At 39.4% G+C, this 18,112-nt stretch overlaps 1 protein-coding gene across 1 annotated transcript; it reads right to left on the bottom strand.

Annotated features, from left to right (window-relative positions):
• Window positions 1-132: 132 nt before the first annotated feature.
• suox (sulfite oxidase) lies at window positions 133-17,002 on the bottom strand. Its single transcript, XM_067431231.1, has 4 exons — window positions 16,847-17,002; window positions 7,079-7,145; window positions 6,660-6,852; window positions 133-3,466 (listed from the first exon to the last, which is right to left on the bottom strand). Exons 2-4 carry the CDS (start codon window positions 7,135-7,137, stop codon window positions 1,967-1,969), a joined length of 1,752 nt encoding a protein of 583 aa, XP_067287332.1. The 5' UTR covers window positions 7,138-7,145; window positions 16,847-17,002; the 3' UTR covers window positions 133-1,966.
• Between the last annotated feature and the right edge of the window lie 1,110 nt (window positions 17,003-18,112).

Genomic DNA, 18,112 nt, shown 5'->3' with positions numbered 1-18,112 from the left:
AACACATTTGAGTGTTTCAGAGGATTAGTTTGTAATAACAAAAACAAATTGAAACATCCACATACAAAATGATTTCACCCAGAATTATTTTGAATTCTTAACTTTTTATAACCTCCAATTAATGTTGCCCGTACTGCAGGTACTTACAAGCTTGACACCTCTCCACCGTTAGCCTATTCCTTTTGAGCAAACCCTTTCAGCTCACTGATATTTCTTTGTTTCCGTGCTGCCACTGCTTTCTTCAAATTTACAACAAAATGGGATTTAAATCTGCAGACTGAGCAGGCCACCTAAGAAGTTTCCAGATCAGATTCCTCAACCAAGCCAAGGTAGATTTAGTCCAATGGTCATCAAACTTTAGAGCAGGCATTCTCAACACTGGCCCTCGAGATCCGCTTTCCTGAAGAGCTTATCTTCAACCCTCATTAAACTCACCTGCCTGAAGCTTTCAGATAGAGAAGGGCTTATTATCAAGAGATATGAGGGCCACTGGTCTCCTTCCTTGCATAAAGTGGATCTCAAAGGCCAGTGTGGAGAAACTCTGAAAGATGAACTGGCGGCATCACATTTACATTCGACCGGATTGCTTTAGTGTCAATGTTCATGTGGTTGAATGTGTTCGAACAGCCACAAAAAGATGTATTCTTCACCCACTGATGGGGTTTAAACAGTCAGCTGAGTTTGGTCCAAGTTTGGTTTCAAGATGAAAATCGTATCAAGCATAATGTTCTCTCCTCGTTCCTGATTTCTAACACACACACTGGCTGGACTTGTGGCTATTAGAGCAGAAATGAAGGCTGCTGCTCTCTGTGTTTTTCTGTTTTCATCATAGACCTTCCTTTTGAAGAAAAGGAAAAGGACAGAAGTGGCTGAAAATGGACAAAATACCAGGTATAAGCATGTCTCCCCCTTGTCCACTTGTTATCCGATCGACCATCTTAATACCAGAGGCCAAATTTACTAAACAGGGCAAATTAGTGTGGGTGCAATTTCATAAAAGCGCTGATGGGAGTGGACAGCCCAGCACATGATCTACTGGCGACACGCAAATTAATGAACGCAGACCCATATGAACAGCGCAAACTACCATTAGGGTCTGGGTTTTTGCCGGTAAATAATGACGCAAAACACCAGTAAATTGACAAGTGCAAACTCTTGTAAATCACCTTACATGATTCATTTAAATAGTCTCCTCCCATACATTTTGCGCCTGAAAGAAAAACTACTAGAAATTGATATGCAATAAGGTCAGCTGCAAAAATAACCCTGTCCACGCCTTTTCAGTGATAATTTTATCACTGCGCATTTTCTGTAAATCCTGATAGTTTAATGCCAAAAGAGGGTTTGCGCTGGTGCAAGCTGTTAGTAAATCTGACTCCAGGTGTTACCAGGGCCTCTGAAGCATGTTCAAATACGTCAAACAATTAGTTGTTCTGTACACACTGCTTAGAAATGTTGTAAAAGCGGTTGTCCCTACTTGCATTTTTCAGGAGGTAATTCAGTTGTATAATGCAGTTGTCACTCCCATAAATGACTGAACTGTGTGTGTGTGTGTACAGAAGAGGATAAAAGCATTAAAGGGTGAACAGACAACCAATTTAAGCTGCAGTGGGTACGAGGCCACATTGACATGACTTTCAATATGCCACCGATAAACTCTGGATCTTTAGTAAAGCTTAAATTGTTAGTCTCTGGGGGTGAATAATTTTGATTGCATATATAAAATAACACTAAGTCTAATTATCAAAATGCGACCTTATTTGTGTGCAGTGTGAAATGGTTGACCTTATCATTATAAGCCTGTGTTGATGTTTACAACAAACCAAGAAGACTTCATGTCATACAGGATTTCGCAATTTGGAGTTGAACACCAGGAATTATCCATCACAGCATTTATTTTTGCTTGTTAAAATGGAATTACTGAGTAAAATCAAAATCACTTCAAGCTCAACAAGCTCAAACGGATTCATTTTTGGTCTTCGAAATCCTCCTTCACTTTCACCTTTACTCGATGCCAAGCATTACTAAGTACTCCCCGTAAGTTCCAGATAGGGGCAACAGTATCTGGCTGCGTGTTGTAACTACTGTCCACTGCTTTGCATACAATCTCCAGCTCCTGAGCCCTATGAAGAAGAGGGATGTCTATCTCCCATAGCTTCCAAGCCCAGGCTCTTCCAGGTGGAGGAGAAGGAGCAGGGTGTTGCTCCTTATCACCAGTGCGAAGTTTGGCTACATGCCACGTCTTCCCACCATCTATTGAGACGTCTACTCTGACAACCTCTCTTCCTCCCCCACTCCATGCATAGCCTTTTACAGTCAGCTCCCCGTCACTGCTGTCTACTGAGGTTCCTTCTGCTGGATGAGTGATTGCGGACTGAATGGGAAGTTCCTGTATAGCTGGTGCCGATTTAAAATCCACGGTGTCCCAGTCGGTACCTGGAGAAAAGCCTTTGTAATCATTCTGCTGCCAGTGACTCTTGCTCTCTTCATCACTCACAATAATTTTCCCCAACCATTTGACATTGCGTGCTCCAACAATTCCAGGTACAACCACACGGACAGGGTAGCCATGGTCAGGCGGAAGGTCCTCCCCATTCATCTCATATGCAAGGAGAACATCCCCTTCTTCGCTCACCGCCTTGTTGAGTGGAATAGATGCACCATATGCTGTACCGGTCACATCCATGTCCAACCCTTCAAACTGGACATGTTGGGCCTTTGCTGCTACCTCTGGTCCAAAGCCATAGTGCAACAGCACATCCCGCAGGCGTGCGCCTGACCACGTAGCATTGCTTATCGCGGCAATGCCCCAATTGAGTCCTTTGACTTGCTTGATTGAGTTCATCTCAGACCGACGGTTCCCAGCACACTGAAGCGTTGCTGTAATGGTGTGTTTTGGAAAACGAGACTTCAGCTCACTTAGTGTAAGTGACACTACTCCACCAGGAAGACCCTCGATTTCCAACTTATACGTTTCAGGATCCACCCTGGGTACTGGAAGATGATTCCGCTTAAAAAATATGACTGAGGGGGTGATGTAGTTATCAGAAAGTATAGAAGGAGGTGGTTCGGCATTGAAAGGTTTCAAACTGTTGATCTGAAGAGCAGGGTGACGTGTCGGCTCGGCAGAGTAAGGGTCTAAAGTGTTGGTGCTCTCTTGCTTCTTAAGACTCTCAGTGTTAAGGACACCAATTTTATACTCTGAGAGGATTTCTAGAACATGGTCTTGTTCATGAACGGCATATAACGCCCAGTAAGGTTCCAGAGCTCCACCTGCAGCCAGAAGTATTTTATCGCCACCAGGGTGCATGGCTACAAATTCAGTAATATCGTAAACTTCCCCTTTATAGGTGACCCACACACCATGGTCAAGGGAGCAATGCTTTGTGACTTCTTCTAGGGTGTACACAGGAAGAGCTGAAGTCTGTGTTACTGGTAACTGTGCTGAAGAAGCTGCCCACTCAACCTGAAAAATAGACAATTAAAAATGATTACACTTTGACAACTAAAGCCAATGGCACACTGCAATTTTATGTTACAATTGTTGCTAATCAGATTGTATGATAGGAGCCCAGAGACAACTTACACCAAGACAGAGTGCGAGACATCAATGGTCTTTTATGTCAAACTCTATGATCTTAGCTAAGACTTTAGTAATGACTGACAGGGTTTCAATTTGCAACTAGTTTTGACATTCATTTACACAAACTTTAAAGAGGACGACATGCTTATATGATAAAGGTTAAAAGTGCACTTTTCACCAAAAAAATCCAAAAATGTGTGCACATTCAAAACTCAAGTTGGGCTCAGGTGCAGGACAAAAAAAAAAAAAAAAAAAAGTTAACAAACAATACACTATAATGTCTGCACATTGACGTTACACATATCTCCATACAATATTAATTTGAAGAGCAAAGTTTCAACCCCTCAGATCTTCATTAGGCACATTATTTTTATATAACATATTTAACATAAATAAGGTACACCGATCAGGCACAGCATTATGACCATCTTCCTAATATTGCGTCGGCCCCCCTTTGGCTGCCAAAAAAGCCCTAACCCCTAAAGGCATGGACTCCACTAGACCCCTAAAGGTGTGCTGAGGCATCTGGCACCAAGATGTTAGCAGCAGATCCTTTAAGTCCTATAAGTTGCGAGGTGGGGCCTCCATGGATCGGACTGTTTGTTCAGCACATCCCACAGATGCTCGATTGGATTGAGATCTGGGGAAATTGGAGGCCAAGTCAACACCTCAAACTCGTTGTTGTGCTCCTCAAACCATTCCTGAACCATTTGTGCTTTGTAGCAGGAGCATTATCCTGCTGGAAGAGCCACAGCTGCAGGGAATACCGTTTCCATGAAAGGCTGAACATGGTCTCAGCAATGCTTCGGTAGGTGGAGCGTGTCAAAGTAACATCCACATGGATGGAGGACCTAAGGTTTCTCAGCAGAACATTGCCCAAAGCATCACACTGCCTCAGCTGGCTTGCCTTCTTCCTATAGTGCATCCTGGTGCCATGTGTTCCCCAGTTAAGTGATGCACGCGTCTTCCATGTGATATAAAAGAAAAGATCGGTTTGATCGGACCCCACAGGCCAGCCTTCGCTACCCAAGTGCATCAGTGAGCCTATTTTACTTCCTTCCTTGGAGCACTATTGATAGATACTGACCTCTGCAGCAGGGATGGAAATTAGCACCCGCCACCAGCCAAATGCGGGTGATTTTGAGTTGTGGCGGGTAAACTCGCTTCACCTACCGGCCACCGTGGCGGGTAAATAAAAATAGCATACCTTTTCCCCTCTTTATAAACTGTGTTCAGTGCATGCGAGTGCGGCCGTATGTCCGAATATGACCAGTCGTTTTCGCCGTCATTACCCGGATGTAGTGCCAGAAGACGCGAATAATAACCATAATAACTCGCGCGCACTGAGAGAAGATCCGTCACTGTGCATCATCCGGAAGCGCACACCCGTCTCACAGTCCGCAAATATTGAGTTCTCTTTCAAGCCTTATGCTTAAACAGACAAACTCACACAAAAAGTATGCCAACATATTCATCTTGATGAGTATTCTAGCAGACATAGTCTGAATATACCTTAAGTGAACTTTATACAGTCGTGAATGATGACGCATATCCCTCTATTAGGTCTTAAAGGGGAAGTCGCCTTTACTCTGTTTAATGTCAAACAAAAGGACATCACTCACTGCTCTTGATTGAATAACTTTTGTAAGTTTAGTAAGGATTAATCTTTCATTTAAACAGTTAAATATGCAGTTATTTTACATTTGATTACTTTATTCAATTTCTGTACCTTTCTGCAGGCCAGTAGACCTGTACATTATTATTTAATGTACACATGAGTGAGGTCTAGTTAAACATTTTAGTTTGAATTTTATTTTATACTGTGGGTTGTTGCAATGTGCTAAATAAATATTTGCATAATTTGTAATTGATTTATTTTTTGAAACTTTAATATTAATTAATGCAATTGCAATGCCTTGATTTTTAGTAAAGTTACTCAGTCATAGAATTAGCCATACATGCAATGGATAATTGGCATAATTTCTTTTAGTGTTTTGGTTTCAGCCAATAATTTTTATTTTAGTGCATCCCTACTGACAATGTTCTGCTCGGTATGTCGTCAACACGCTTCAGAAGATGCCAAAACTAGTAGTTTCATTGTTGGTACTAAAAACCTAAAACTGGAAGCCATAAAAGACCACGAATCATCCATATGCCACATCCAGGTAAAAAATAAAATAAAAGAGAGAGAACACAGAGCCCTACTCATTTAATGAAATGTATATCAGTTCATGGTTTGTGTGTGTATAAGACTGAAAAAATGTCAGTATTTCATTGAGATTTGAGATTAAATAAACAGCTTAAGTATTGTAGAGCTTGTAGTATTAATTTTCACATGCAGCTACACATTGTCGGTTAAAAACAAGAAAGTGGCTGGTAAAAACATTGAGTGGCTGGTAGATTTTGAAATCCACCAGCCACAGTGGCTGGTGGACAAAAAAAGTTAATTTCCATCCCTGCTCTGCAGACCGGGAACAGCCCACAAGAGCTGCAGTTTTGGAGATGCTCTGAGCCAGTCATCTAGCCATCACAATTTGGCCCTTGTCAAACTCGCTCAAATCCTTCCGCTTGCCCATTTTTCCTGCTTCTAATGCATCAACTTAGAGGACAAAATGTTCACTTGCTGCCTAATATATCCCACCCACTAACTGGTGCCATGATGAAGAGATAATCTGTGTTATTCAGTTCACCAGTCAGTGGTCATAATGTTTATACCTGATCAGTGTATATTTGCAAAACATAATTATTTCGTATCCTTCATTCCCAGGTACAAATAATGACTTTGCACACAAACCTCTTATAAAACAAGCCTTTGGTCAACAGGAGTGCCATTTAGCCATGCAAATGTGCAACACAAAACGCATCTCAAATATCCACAAAGCAATCTTTTCTGTCACTGATTTTGTGTATTTTTGCCAATTTTCTAACAATGTTTGTAACCATTTTTTTCATTCATTGTGACATTGCTGTTATTTATACATGCATCAATCAGCTGCTGTAGATATCCTTCTTTGTAATCCTCCCCTTTAATATTTTTAGAGATTTTTCTTTTTTTTAATTATGGAACATGTCCCACCTTTCCTTGGTGGAGCTTATAGGCTAAAACAGCCCCGGTCCCCGCCAGCAGCCCTGCCAGAGCAAACTTAAACTTCGGCACCCTGTCATTGAAGTATTTCTGCCTTCCATGGCCACCAGTGCTCCTCCAGCGAGAAGAAAGATGCCCATCCCACACAGACAATGACGGGATCATGCTCTTTGAAATCCTGGAACTGAGAAGTTTATGCAACCATTTCATAACATCATTATATTCAAATATCTTAATTTATGTGCAAGAAAGAATTTAGCTTTTTATCATTTTAATCCTGTACCTTAAATAATTTTATGATAACATACTAAGTGAACAATACAATCTTAGAAAGATAAACCTTCATATGTCTTATTTGGAAACACTTTAAATGATAAGGAACAAAGGTTTATATGAAATGGTTGAATTACCTTTGACTCCTGATAAGGAAGGTCGGAGCCAGACCTTGGCAATGCTTTAGGTGCTGCATTGCACTTTCTGAGAAAAGAGAGAAAGAATAACAACAAGCTGTCAAAGTACGCTGACACAGTTTAAAAGCACTGGGATGATGTTATGATGAAACCAGAGTCAAATGCTCATTTAGTTTTATAATGGACAGAAGATGCTTTCACTTTTTCCTTACACTTTTATACACATTCTTCAAATATGGAGATGATTGACATGCTAAAATATTTTTATTTAAATGTATTAATATTGAATGATAGAAAGTACTTATATTACCAAGAAACGTTGCTTTCACACAAGTTTGAAAAGGTTTGTTGGAACTAAGGTTTCAGGAAACACTAGGGCTGGGACGGTAAGGATTTTTTTCTTACCGCGGTTGAAAAGCAAGAAATTCCCGCGGTTCAGCGGTAAACTGCTTTTAAACCAGAGATATAAAAAAATAAATATGATAAGTGTGTGTCGCAGGGTCAAGATATTTAGGTTATGTTTGATTATACACTGCTAGATAAATCGAAAGTAAAACCGCTGCATTTGACCTGCACTATTCAAATAAACTTGACACGCCTCAAGTCTAATAACAAGCACAAACTGTGTTAAATAAAATTTCGTCCTGCAGTGTTTTTCTACTTTACCACAGTAAAAGATGTGAACGGGTGTGATAGACTTAAGTAAACGAAAGGAAGAAGCGTTTATAATTCCCTGTGGAAATGAGAGCGATGCGAGTGAATATTTGGGAAAAGAAACGAGAGGTCCCGTGGGATAAAATGGACTAACGTTAGGCCTATTGGTAAAATTCACAGAAATCAGAATTTTGGATGACCAGATTGCAAAACAGAAAAAGCTACAAATAAAACAAATCACGTTAAAAGTAAACATGCTAGTTTTTCTAGCAAAAAATATGAAGGCTGGAATGTAAACCTTTTTTTATTTTTTGCGGTGATGGCGGTGACGATCTCAGACCCGCGGTAGGCATCACGTGACTACGGTACTGCGGTAAAACGGTAACCGTCCCAGTCCTAGGAAACACCAAATCTTTGAACTATGTTAGTTACAACAGAACTTGCAACCATATTTGGCCAACCATGCTTTTGGGGAAGACACCCCTGAACATTTTGTATGTCTCTCTTAATTGTCAGGCCCTGCCTAAATACCCACATTTGTGAATTATTCTAGATGGTTTAAGTGTTCAAGTCACTGCATGTTGGCATCCAAGTCACGGCACGTCACGGTCAAAGCTGATTCGAATGACCACCGTTCACCAGCTTCTTTGTTTACTAGAAGCACGCAAACGCAACTCTGGCATCATTATGTTAAGCCCCACCCACAGACTCCATACATGATGTGATTGGCCCGACCAGAGTTTGGCATTTACAGCTCAGAAGTTAATTGAAAGCTGCTAGACACAGATTAGCTGCAGATTAGACTTGCTGCCGCTAGGGTGCGTCTAGATTTCTAGGCAAACAGTCTTGCGCACCTCCTTACTGTGGCGCTCTCAAGTGGCCAAGACCACAAGTGTGGTCAAGGCGAGTATCAGTGTTTCACAAATCTGTCCTGAAGAGCCCTGCACCACTCCACATTTTGGGTGTCTTCCTGATGGATGCATCTGAATTCACCACAGGCAGCATACTAAGGTATGAAGGGAACAAGGCATGTCCGAATTCAATCAGTCACATCCAGTCTAGTCTTTTGCTGTAGATCATTAAACCATTTTGTTGCCTCAGAACTTTAGAAGTCTCTTTGGAAAAAAATTCATGATGTACCTTTGTATGCAAACACTACCTGTAAAGCCATTGCCTGATAGGGCAGCGAGGCAACAAGTAAGCTTTCGGACGCAAGCCCATATTTAATTTTTGCCAGAAATAAAAATGAGGTTGCGAGGGATAAAAGTCCAGTTTTCAATGGATTGTACTATTGTTTAACAACAAGCCAGATGTTAAACTAAGGAAATCTTTTTTATAAAGATCATTTTTATATCATGATAAAATTGCAACTTTTGGGGGGTGAGCAAAGACGTTTTTGTGTGTGTCCCTTTAAATGCAAATGAGCTTCTGGCCCCCTTTCAAGAAGAGGGTGGAGCTTCAAGAGCTCATGCTCTGGTGTCTGGTAGGGATGGGCGGATCGATCCTGGAGTATCGATATTTTCGATACTAGCATTGCATCGAAAGGATCGATTCTCAAATTGAAATATCGATCCTACCTGGGATTTTTTTTAAACAAGTGATATTAGTATCTGTTTAAAATAGTAGTAGGCCGTATACATTTACTTAAATATGAAATGGGAGTTCCCGTCAATGGGAACTATTTCTTCTTCCGCGGTGTCTGTGCATGCATGTGTTCATGTCAGTGGCAGAGCGGTGAGCGCCGCCCGCAATCTCTCACTTCAAAACACACTCAGCGCAGAATCGAATGCATTGCTGCGGTCATGACTGAAAGAAAAAGAAGCATAATCTGGAGTTATTTCACTCCAGTTAACAACGATGAAGCTTCATGTGACATTTGTCACCAAAAAATTCGCCATTGTGGCAATACCACAAACATGATAAAGCATCTAAAAGTTAAACACCCCATAGAGCACGAAGAAGTACAGCTGAGGCGAGCAGAGGAGGTAACACAGACACGACCCCCATCTTCTGGCTCGAGGCAGAGTTCTTTAGCAGAATCCTTTCAGAGAGGCAGGCATTATCCAGGTACTGTGTGATGATAACATCAATTTAATTATTTTAATAAAATAGTTTGGTCACGTTTATTTATATAATCCTTTAGGCCTATAAAATACAGATCGTTTAAAATATGAAGATTACATACAGTATTTCATGAGGAATATACTGATTATACTGGACATTTTAATTTAAACAGTATTTTAAATCTTTTTATATTAGGGTACTTTCATAATTTTTTTTTGTTAAATAAATTATAGTTTAAGTGTCAAGTAAGCCTAAGAAATGTTTACTTAAATGCCTGTAACATAGCTTTATGTATTATATTTTAGATGACTCCCAGAGAGCATCAGAAATTACAAAAAGCATAGGAGAGATGATTGTGAGGGACCTGCAGCCAATCTCAATTGTAGAAGACAGAGGATTTATTGCAGTTGTCAAGACGCTTGATTCACGTTACCAAATGCCAAGTCGGAAAACGTTGATGGAGGGTACAATAAACAAAATGTATTGTGACTGCAAAGCCAAAGTAATGGCAACATTACAACAAGCTGACCATGTGATTCTCACAACGGACATGTGCACTTCAAGGTCCACAGAAGCATATTTAACTGTGACCTGTCATTTTATTGACAACTGGCAAATGCAGGAATTTGTGTTAGAAACCTGCCATTTCAGTGCACAGCACACATCTGACAATATCAGTGAAGAGCTGAAAAGAATAGCTGAAGAATGGGGCATAACTCAGAAGGTACTTGCAGTTGTCACAGACAATGGTGCTAATATGGTTTCTGCAGTGCATAAGGCTGGGTGGAAGCATACCCATGTTTCGCCCACACGCTAAACTTGGTGGTCAAAGATGCCATAAAAGCATCTCCTGAGATCTCGCACCTCCTGGAAAAATGCAGAAACATTGTATCCTTTTTCCACCACAGCACAAAAGCCACAGAAAACCTTAAACAGTTACAAAAGCAACTGAAGGTGGCAGAACATAAACTGATTATTTCAGTTGAAACCAGGTGGAATTCAGCTTTCTACATGTTAGAGAGGCTACATGAACAAATGGATCCAGTTACCACAGCCCTCTGTCTACTGAAGAAGAGTGACCTGTGCTTTACAAATGAAGAGCAGTCAGTTGTCCACCTGACCATTGAGGCCTTGAAACCTTTTGAAGAGGCAACACGTGAAGTGTCAGCAGAAAAACACATTTCTGTCTCAAAGATCATTCCCCTAGTTACACTGCTTCTTAAAGCAACTGCTGTCAGTGAGCGTCAAGGTAGCTCTTTTGCCACAGAACTGGCACAGCAATGTCAGCGCAGATTCCGTGGGGTTGAAACAATACACAGTCTCGGTGCCAGCACCTTCCTTGACATTAGGTTTAAGCACCTTGCATTTCGTGACAAAGATCATGTTGAAGTTGTAAAAAAGCGACTACTGTCTGAAATGCAGGATGTCCACTTGGCCACATCAGACTTAGCTGCTGCACCACCAGAAGCTACCTCAACATCTTTCCCTGGGTCTGTCTCAGGACCTACAGCAAGTTGTGCCTCATCAGTGACTCCTCCATTGACCCCACGTACTGCATCAGCTACAGCTGGAGGCATATGGGAGGATTTTGACTCTCAAGTTCTGTCGGCACAACAACAATCAGGAAGCAGTGGTTCTATAATTGAAATGCGTCGCTATGCTGAGGAAAAGGTGATCCCCCGAAACCAAGACCCGTTAGTTTGGTGGAGAAATCATGAGCAAACCTTCCCATCTCTCAGCAAACTAGCAAAAAAATATCTTGGGATCACTGCATCATCTGTCCCTTCTGAGAGAATTTTTTCTAAAGCAGGGGAGCTGATCAGTCAAAGAAGAAACCGGCTAAAGGGGAAAAATGTCAACATGCTCTTGTTCCTTAACAAAAACATATAAAGCAGTTACAAATCTGTGTCAGTTTCATGGATTACACAATATTTCTGTGTATCAGTACATGAAGAAATGTAGATTCCAACTAAAATGTATGATTCAAACTTAAGGTCAGTTAATTTGACATTTAAATAATTTGAAGTGTTACGCCGCTCACATATCCCTGGTTTGGATTTCAGTGGAAATTCCTTTTCACAGAATTTTTGTTTTCTTTTTTCAAAAACAAGAGAGCTGATCAGAAACCAGTTCAAGTGGAAAATTTTCCATCATGCTCTTATTCCATCACAAAAACCTTTATTGTGGATGTAGAAACATTATTTGACCATCATTGAAAATTGTTTGTGACATTATATTTTTGTTAAATGTTTATTTGATTAATAATGTTCAGTTATTTTAAATAAATGTAACAAAAAAGGAGTAATGTCTATTGCTTTTTATTTAATATTAATAATAATGGCTTTCAAAATGCATTATAAAATCACTCAAATAAAAATATTTAATAGAAGTATTGGTATCGGTATCGATATCGACGATACTGGTCTTGAAAGTACTTGGTATCGGATCGAAAAGAAAATGATTGGTATCGCCCATCCCTAGTGTCTGGACAATGTAATGCACTGAAAATGTCAGAAGCTGTGTTCAGTTTGAACAATAATTCCTACAGATCCAGAGAATATACGCTGCATGCAGAACAGATATAATCGAAATTGATTAAATAGAAATTACAATCCTAGAAATGTAGTGCCTATAGCAATAATGTACCAATCTTGTGAGACTTCCCTTATATTAAGGGCCTACGTTCCCTAGACCCTTATGGTTCCCTACAATGAAAACAATGCGAGTGATGTTTATGAATGAAAAGGAAGCGTTCTGTTATTAACGTTTTATATGAAGATGAATGGGTTATTATGGGTTTCATTAGGGGTCAATAGAGCCATTCCTTCCTAAATGTACCTTTCAGTTTACCAGCAATATAATAAACATGAAAAATTTGGAGATTACTGCATGGATCTGTACAGACTAACCATCATGACTCATCAAAACTTAAACATGTGTCTTATCACTGCAACCATGTGTAAGCCTGCTGGGTAAACCCCACCAAAATAAAAAAATAAAAATGACTTGTCCTAAAATGACCAATTAAAAGAGAGAATTCAAGCTCAAGTCTCTTAAACTCTGAATATCTCACTGAACCTGAAAATGATTTACACCCTATACTTAAACATTGCAACATTAATTTACTCGCATATCAGTCTATTAGCTTTATATCAGCGATACACGCCACATGGGCTACTGGTTTTAAAACGGTTTATGACCCACCATAAACATATATTTGCACATGATAAGAGGAAGGGCAGCAGGGTTAAACAGAAAGACTCCTGGCACAGAGAAAATCTCTCGGAAATAAAACTAGTAAACTAGAGCCTCGATTAAAACAAGCCACCAAACAGCCATGTGCTAATGAAGCAGAAGCAAAGGAAGGTTTAGGGTTGGAAATGAGCCGCTGACGCAGACATATCCGAACTGACATGATTGCATCATGATGGATTATACCTCTTTCTGCTCATGCAGTTCTTGTGTACAGAAAACATTAACTTTGCTGTCAGGAACAGCAGTGTGTTTCTCAACCTTTTCTTTAACTAGACTACACAATGGGTCAAAAACCAATTACACTAACTTTTCAGCTGACTTATTTTCACCAATATTAAAGCCAACTTTAGCATTATGCTATACACTGTATTAAAATGAATCGCCCACGTGCATGCTGGTCTGAAACCCAGCTGTGTCAGGAGCATTGTTGATGTGTTGCTATCAGGGATGGAAATTAGCACCCGCCACCAGCCAAATGCGGGTGATTTTGCGTTGTGGCGGGTAAACTCGCTTCACCTACCGGCCACCGTGGCGGGTAAATAAAAATAGCATACTGTTTCCCCTCTTTATAAACTGTGTTCAGTGAATGCGAGTGCGGCCGTATGTCCGAATATGACCAGTCGTTTTCGCCGTCATTACCCGGATGTAGTGCCAGAAGACGCGAATAATAACCATAATAACCCGCGCGCACTGAGAGAAGATCCGTCACTGTCATCCGGAAGCGCGCACCCGTCTCACAGCGCGCAAATATTGAGTTCTCTTTCAAGTCTTGTGCTTAAACGGACAAACTCACACAAAAAGTATGCCAACATGTTCATCTTGATGAGAATTTTAGCAGACATAGTCTGAATATGCCTTAAGTGAACTTTATACAGTCGAGAAAGATGACGCATATCCCTCTATTAGGTCTTAAAGGGGCAGTAGCTTTTACTGCTATGTTTAATGTCAAACAAACGATAAGGACATCACTCACTGCTCTTGATTGAATAGCTTTTGTAAGTTTAATAAGGAATAATCTTTCATTTAAACAGTTAAATATGCAGTTATTTTACATTTGATTACTTTATTACATTTCTGTAGGCTAGTAGACCTGTACATTATTATTTAATGTACACATGAGTGAGATCAAGTTAAACATTTTACTTTTAATTTTATTTTATACTGTTTGATGTTGCAATGTGCTAAATAAATATTTGCATAATTTGTAATTGATTTATTATTTGAAACTTTAATATTAATTAATGCAATTGCAATGCCTTGATTTTTAGTAAAGTTACTCAGTCATAGCATTAGCCATAAATGCAATGGATAATTGGCATAATTTCTTTTAGTGCTTCGGTTTCAGCCAATAATTTTTATTTCGGTGCATCCCTACTGACAATGTTCTGCTCGGTATGTCGTCAACACGCTTCAGGAGATGCCAAAACTAGTAGTTTCATTGTTGGTACTAAAAACCTAAAACTGGAAGCCATAAAAGAATCATCCAAATGCCACATCCAGGTAAAAAATTTAAAAAAAGAGAGAACATAGAGCCCTACTCATTTAATGAAATATATCAGTTCATGGTTTGTGTGTGTATAAGAGTGAAAAAATGTCAGTATTTCATTGAGATTTGAGATTAAATAAACAGCTTAAGTATTGTAGAGCTTGTAGTATTAATTTTCACGTGCAGTTACACATTGTCGGTTAAAAACAAGAAAGTGGCTGGTAAAAACATTGAGTGGCTGGTAGATTTTGAAATCCACCAGCCACAGTGGCCGGTGGACAAAAAAGTTAATTTCCATCCCTGGTTGCTATTTTGAGGAACTGAAAATGACTGCGCCAACGACCAACAAAAACCTGCTCTAAAGTCAATAGTGTAGTATTTTTTGTTCTTTAAAAGGCGCGTTAGTAATATGTGCCTATAGGCAGTGCACCGCTTATTACACGCACAAGCATTATTAAATGATACAAATTATATATATATTTTTAAAATATATTAATTCCTATATTTCCGCTCGCAAATTCTGTCATTTAAATAGCAAATCCGCTTTTTTGAGCGCAACTGGCTTTTAAAGGTCCCGTTCTTCGCGTGTTTTCGAAGCTTTGATTATGTTTACAGTGTGCAATATAACATGAGTTCATGTTTCGCGTGTAAAAAAACAGTATTTTTCACACAATTGACTTTAGAAACACGTAATGAGTTCTGATTGGGCCAGCGTTTCCCGTGTTGTGATTGGACAGCAGCTTAGCGCACTTTGCCCGGAAAGGTCCCGCCTCTTACCATAACGGGGAGATGCAAGCGCTGAATGCGCGCTCGTCTACACGTGGGAGAGCAATGAGACCACGCCCCCTATTTTGCGAGTTCTTGTGGGCGGAGGGTTAGTCAACAAACGGTTCTAGTGACGTCATTACAGCAGGAAGTGCAGCGGTGTAGTCCAAACCGGCCGCTCGCTGTAGGCTTTGAAAGGGAACTTCTGTTAAATAAAATATCTCGCTTGGCATTGAACTTTGAGCTTTATAATTTTACAGGTATTATTTATGCTCTAACAGCAACATTTCACACTAACTAAAGTTTGAAAGTTGGAATCGCGAAGAACGAGACCTTTACAGGGAATGGGAGATGAGACTCTGATTGGTTTATGATACATTACGCTGCCTATAGGCACAAAACACACCCATGACTAATTAAGAGACTAGGTACAACCCTTTTAGACCATGAGCCTGGCACGCTGACCACTTTATCCGTCGTTAAATTAGCAAAAATGCATAAGGACACGCCCTAAATGCACCTGCTCCTTGCGCTTCAGATCATGGGTGCGTCTCAATCAACACCGCAGCTCAGTTGTCAGGGCACTGATTAGGGAGTCAGCCCATTGTCTTATGTCCTAATCAGTGGCCTGACTAGTGGACTAGGAAGCGGATTGAGACGCAGCCTATGTGTTATGGGACTTACTATTGCCAATACACATACAACACAACTGTGTGCAAGTAAAGACATGCTGTTGCAGTACAATAATGCATACATTAATTACCCGTAGAAGATCTATACAGGTGGAGCTATAGGGAAGAGGAAGGGTTTCTGAAAGCGAGCTGGAAACTGCTACACCAAATGCTGTCCACATGTGAAGCGACAGAGTTGCAATCAAATGCATAATTTTTCCACAAGAAATGAAACGTCCAGAACAAATGTTTACTTAAATCTTATAATTGCTATTGTACGCAAGAGTGAATCGTTCTTGGCCAGTGTATCCAACACGCCTTCAAACTTGTCATTACATTCAGTAGTGAGATAAGACACAAAGCACTGTTTTAAACAACGATCAAGTGGCTTGAGAGATCGATCTCCTCTTTTAAGAAGTTAAAATGCAGGTTGTTGAAAAAAGCCAGTTTGATAAACATTAGCTGAATTATGTTATGTAATGTCAGATATGCGCAGCAACCAAAGTCAAACATATGCTTTACACTTTATAGACAAAAAGAGTACGAATTGGTTAATCATCTAATGACAAGCCCCCACTGAGGAACTAGATCAATTAAAATAGAAAATATGGAACTCTTTCTCGTTCTAACACGTTCTAAAATGGAACTATTTTCAACTTAACTGTCATTATATGCATTTGTTTTAATCAAAAGCAATTAGTTAAAACATTTATACACACACAAAAAAAAGTCATGCCACACACAAAAACAAACTCAACCCGTAAATTACGATTCAGCACATCACATAACAAATAAAGACATAAAGTGTTGCTTTGAATTCCAACCTCTGAAGATTTCCCGATTGTTTATGAATAACTATGAGAGTAGTCTTACTGTTATTAGACAGCAGTTCACGGGCGGAAAGAATACCCCATGAACTCTCGAGCTCGAGCTGCTGATCCGTCACTGCCTGGCCGCTTGGAAACTTCAGCTGAGACGCAGGAGTGTGACGTGAACGCAGCCTCCTCCTGCTGCATCATCACGAGCACGAGCTCTGTCATTTCACATCGGAAATGCAACAACAAACAAACACGAAAAATCTTATAGAAAGGTTACTCTAAGCCAGGGTACAATCTATTTGGGCTATTTTGTATCAGATGTCAATTGGAGAAAGGCCTGGCTTAGTAAAGTTTGCGTATCCGTAGCGTAAGTTAAGGAAATTCATTAAAATCATTCATAAGATTTAGCTGTTAGCATTTCTAAATATTCTGATATTGATGAAACTTTTTTTGTGGGTTTTTTGAAGATATAACCACCTATTTATTTTGTGATTTAACCAATGATTTTTTTTTTTTTGGACTGAATTAAGTTTTTATTTTTAACCCTAGAAATATGACACCTTCATTCATAAAGAGATATTCAATGAAACCCAAAACAAATGTCCTTGAATATGTTGTTAATTTCTTTATTTTTTATGTAAAAATCTTTATCCACAAGCAAAAGTTGCTTCTTCTTTGAGCTTCCTTTTTCTTGCTGAATTTAACTTATTTGTATCTCTTAAACTTCTAACAAAAAAGTGCAATATTTTTGATGCGTTATGACGATTGGTTCAAACTGACTAAACCTTATTATTACGCTTTTCTTTTTGTGTGTCTGTAATTACATGTGTGAATCCAGGATATTCATGTTTTCTGTTCTTTATCACTGTAAGAGATACAACCTTATCTTATATTTCCCAAATATTGTATTTATGTATAAGTTCTGCAATAAAAAAACAGATGTCTGTGGTTATCAGAAGGCATTGGTATATATATTATATCTATATACTCTTTTTGCAGGTATACGAACACTACCATTTCTCTCAGTAAATGTTAATTTAGCTCATTTTATTATTACACATTAATCATGTTCTTTAATTTTCTAGAACATTCCATAGTCTTAAAATCTTTGTGTACAGTGAGAGACTAAAGCAGATTTGCATTCACAATTAAGAACAATAAAATAAGAAAAGAATAATAGGATTGTTTTGTTATTTTGAGAGGAGCATAAAGAATAATTTTTTACCTCTGAGTCCAGACCTTACATTCATAGTAAGTCTTTGAGATGTTCTGGAGGAGACTTGACACAGTGCTGGACTCTTGCATTGGCAATACAAGATCT

Source organism: Pseudorasbora parva, chromosome 22 (assembly GCF_024679245.1).
Source record: "Pseudorasbora parva isolate DD20220531a chromosome 22, ASM2467924v1, whole genome shotgun sequence".
NCBI classification, from domain to species: domain Eukaryota; kingdom Metazoa; phylum Chordata; class Actinopteri; order Cypriniformes; family Gobionidae; genus Pseudorasbora; species Pseudorasbora parva.
This window is presented reverse-complemented; position numbering and strand designations above follow the sequence as displayed.

What these genes read in the sequence shown, in the direction of transcription:
- suox (XM_067431231.1), bottom strand. Translation starts at nt 7,137, where the DNA reads ATGCAGCACCTAAAGCATTGCCAAGGTCTGGCTCCGACCTTCCTTATC. An exon ending in TTCCTTATCAGGAGTCAAAG is followed by an intron (nt 6,853 to 7,078) that starts GTAATTCAACCA and finishes TAAACTTCTCAG; the next exon opens with TTCCAGGATTTCAAAGAGCA. An exon ending in ATAAGCTCCACCAAGGAAAG is followed by an intron (nt 3,467 to 6,659) that starts GTGGGACATGTT and finishes TCTATTTTTCAG; the next exon opens with GTTGAGTGGGCAGCTTCTTC.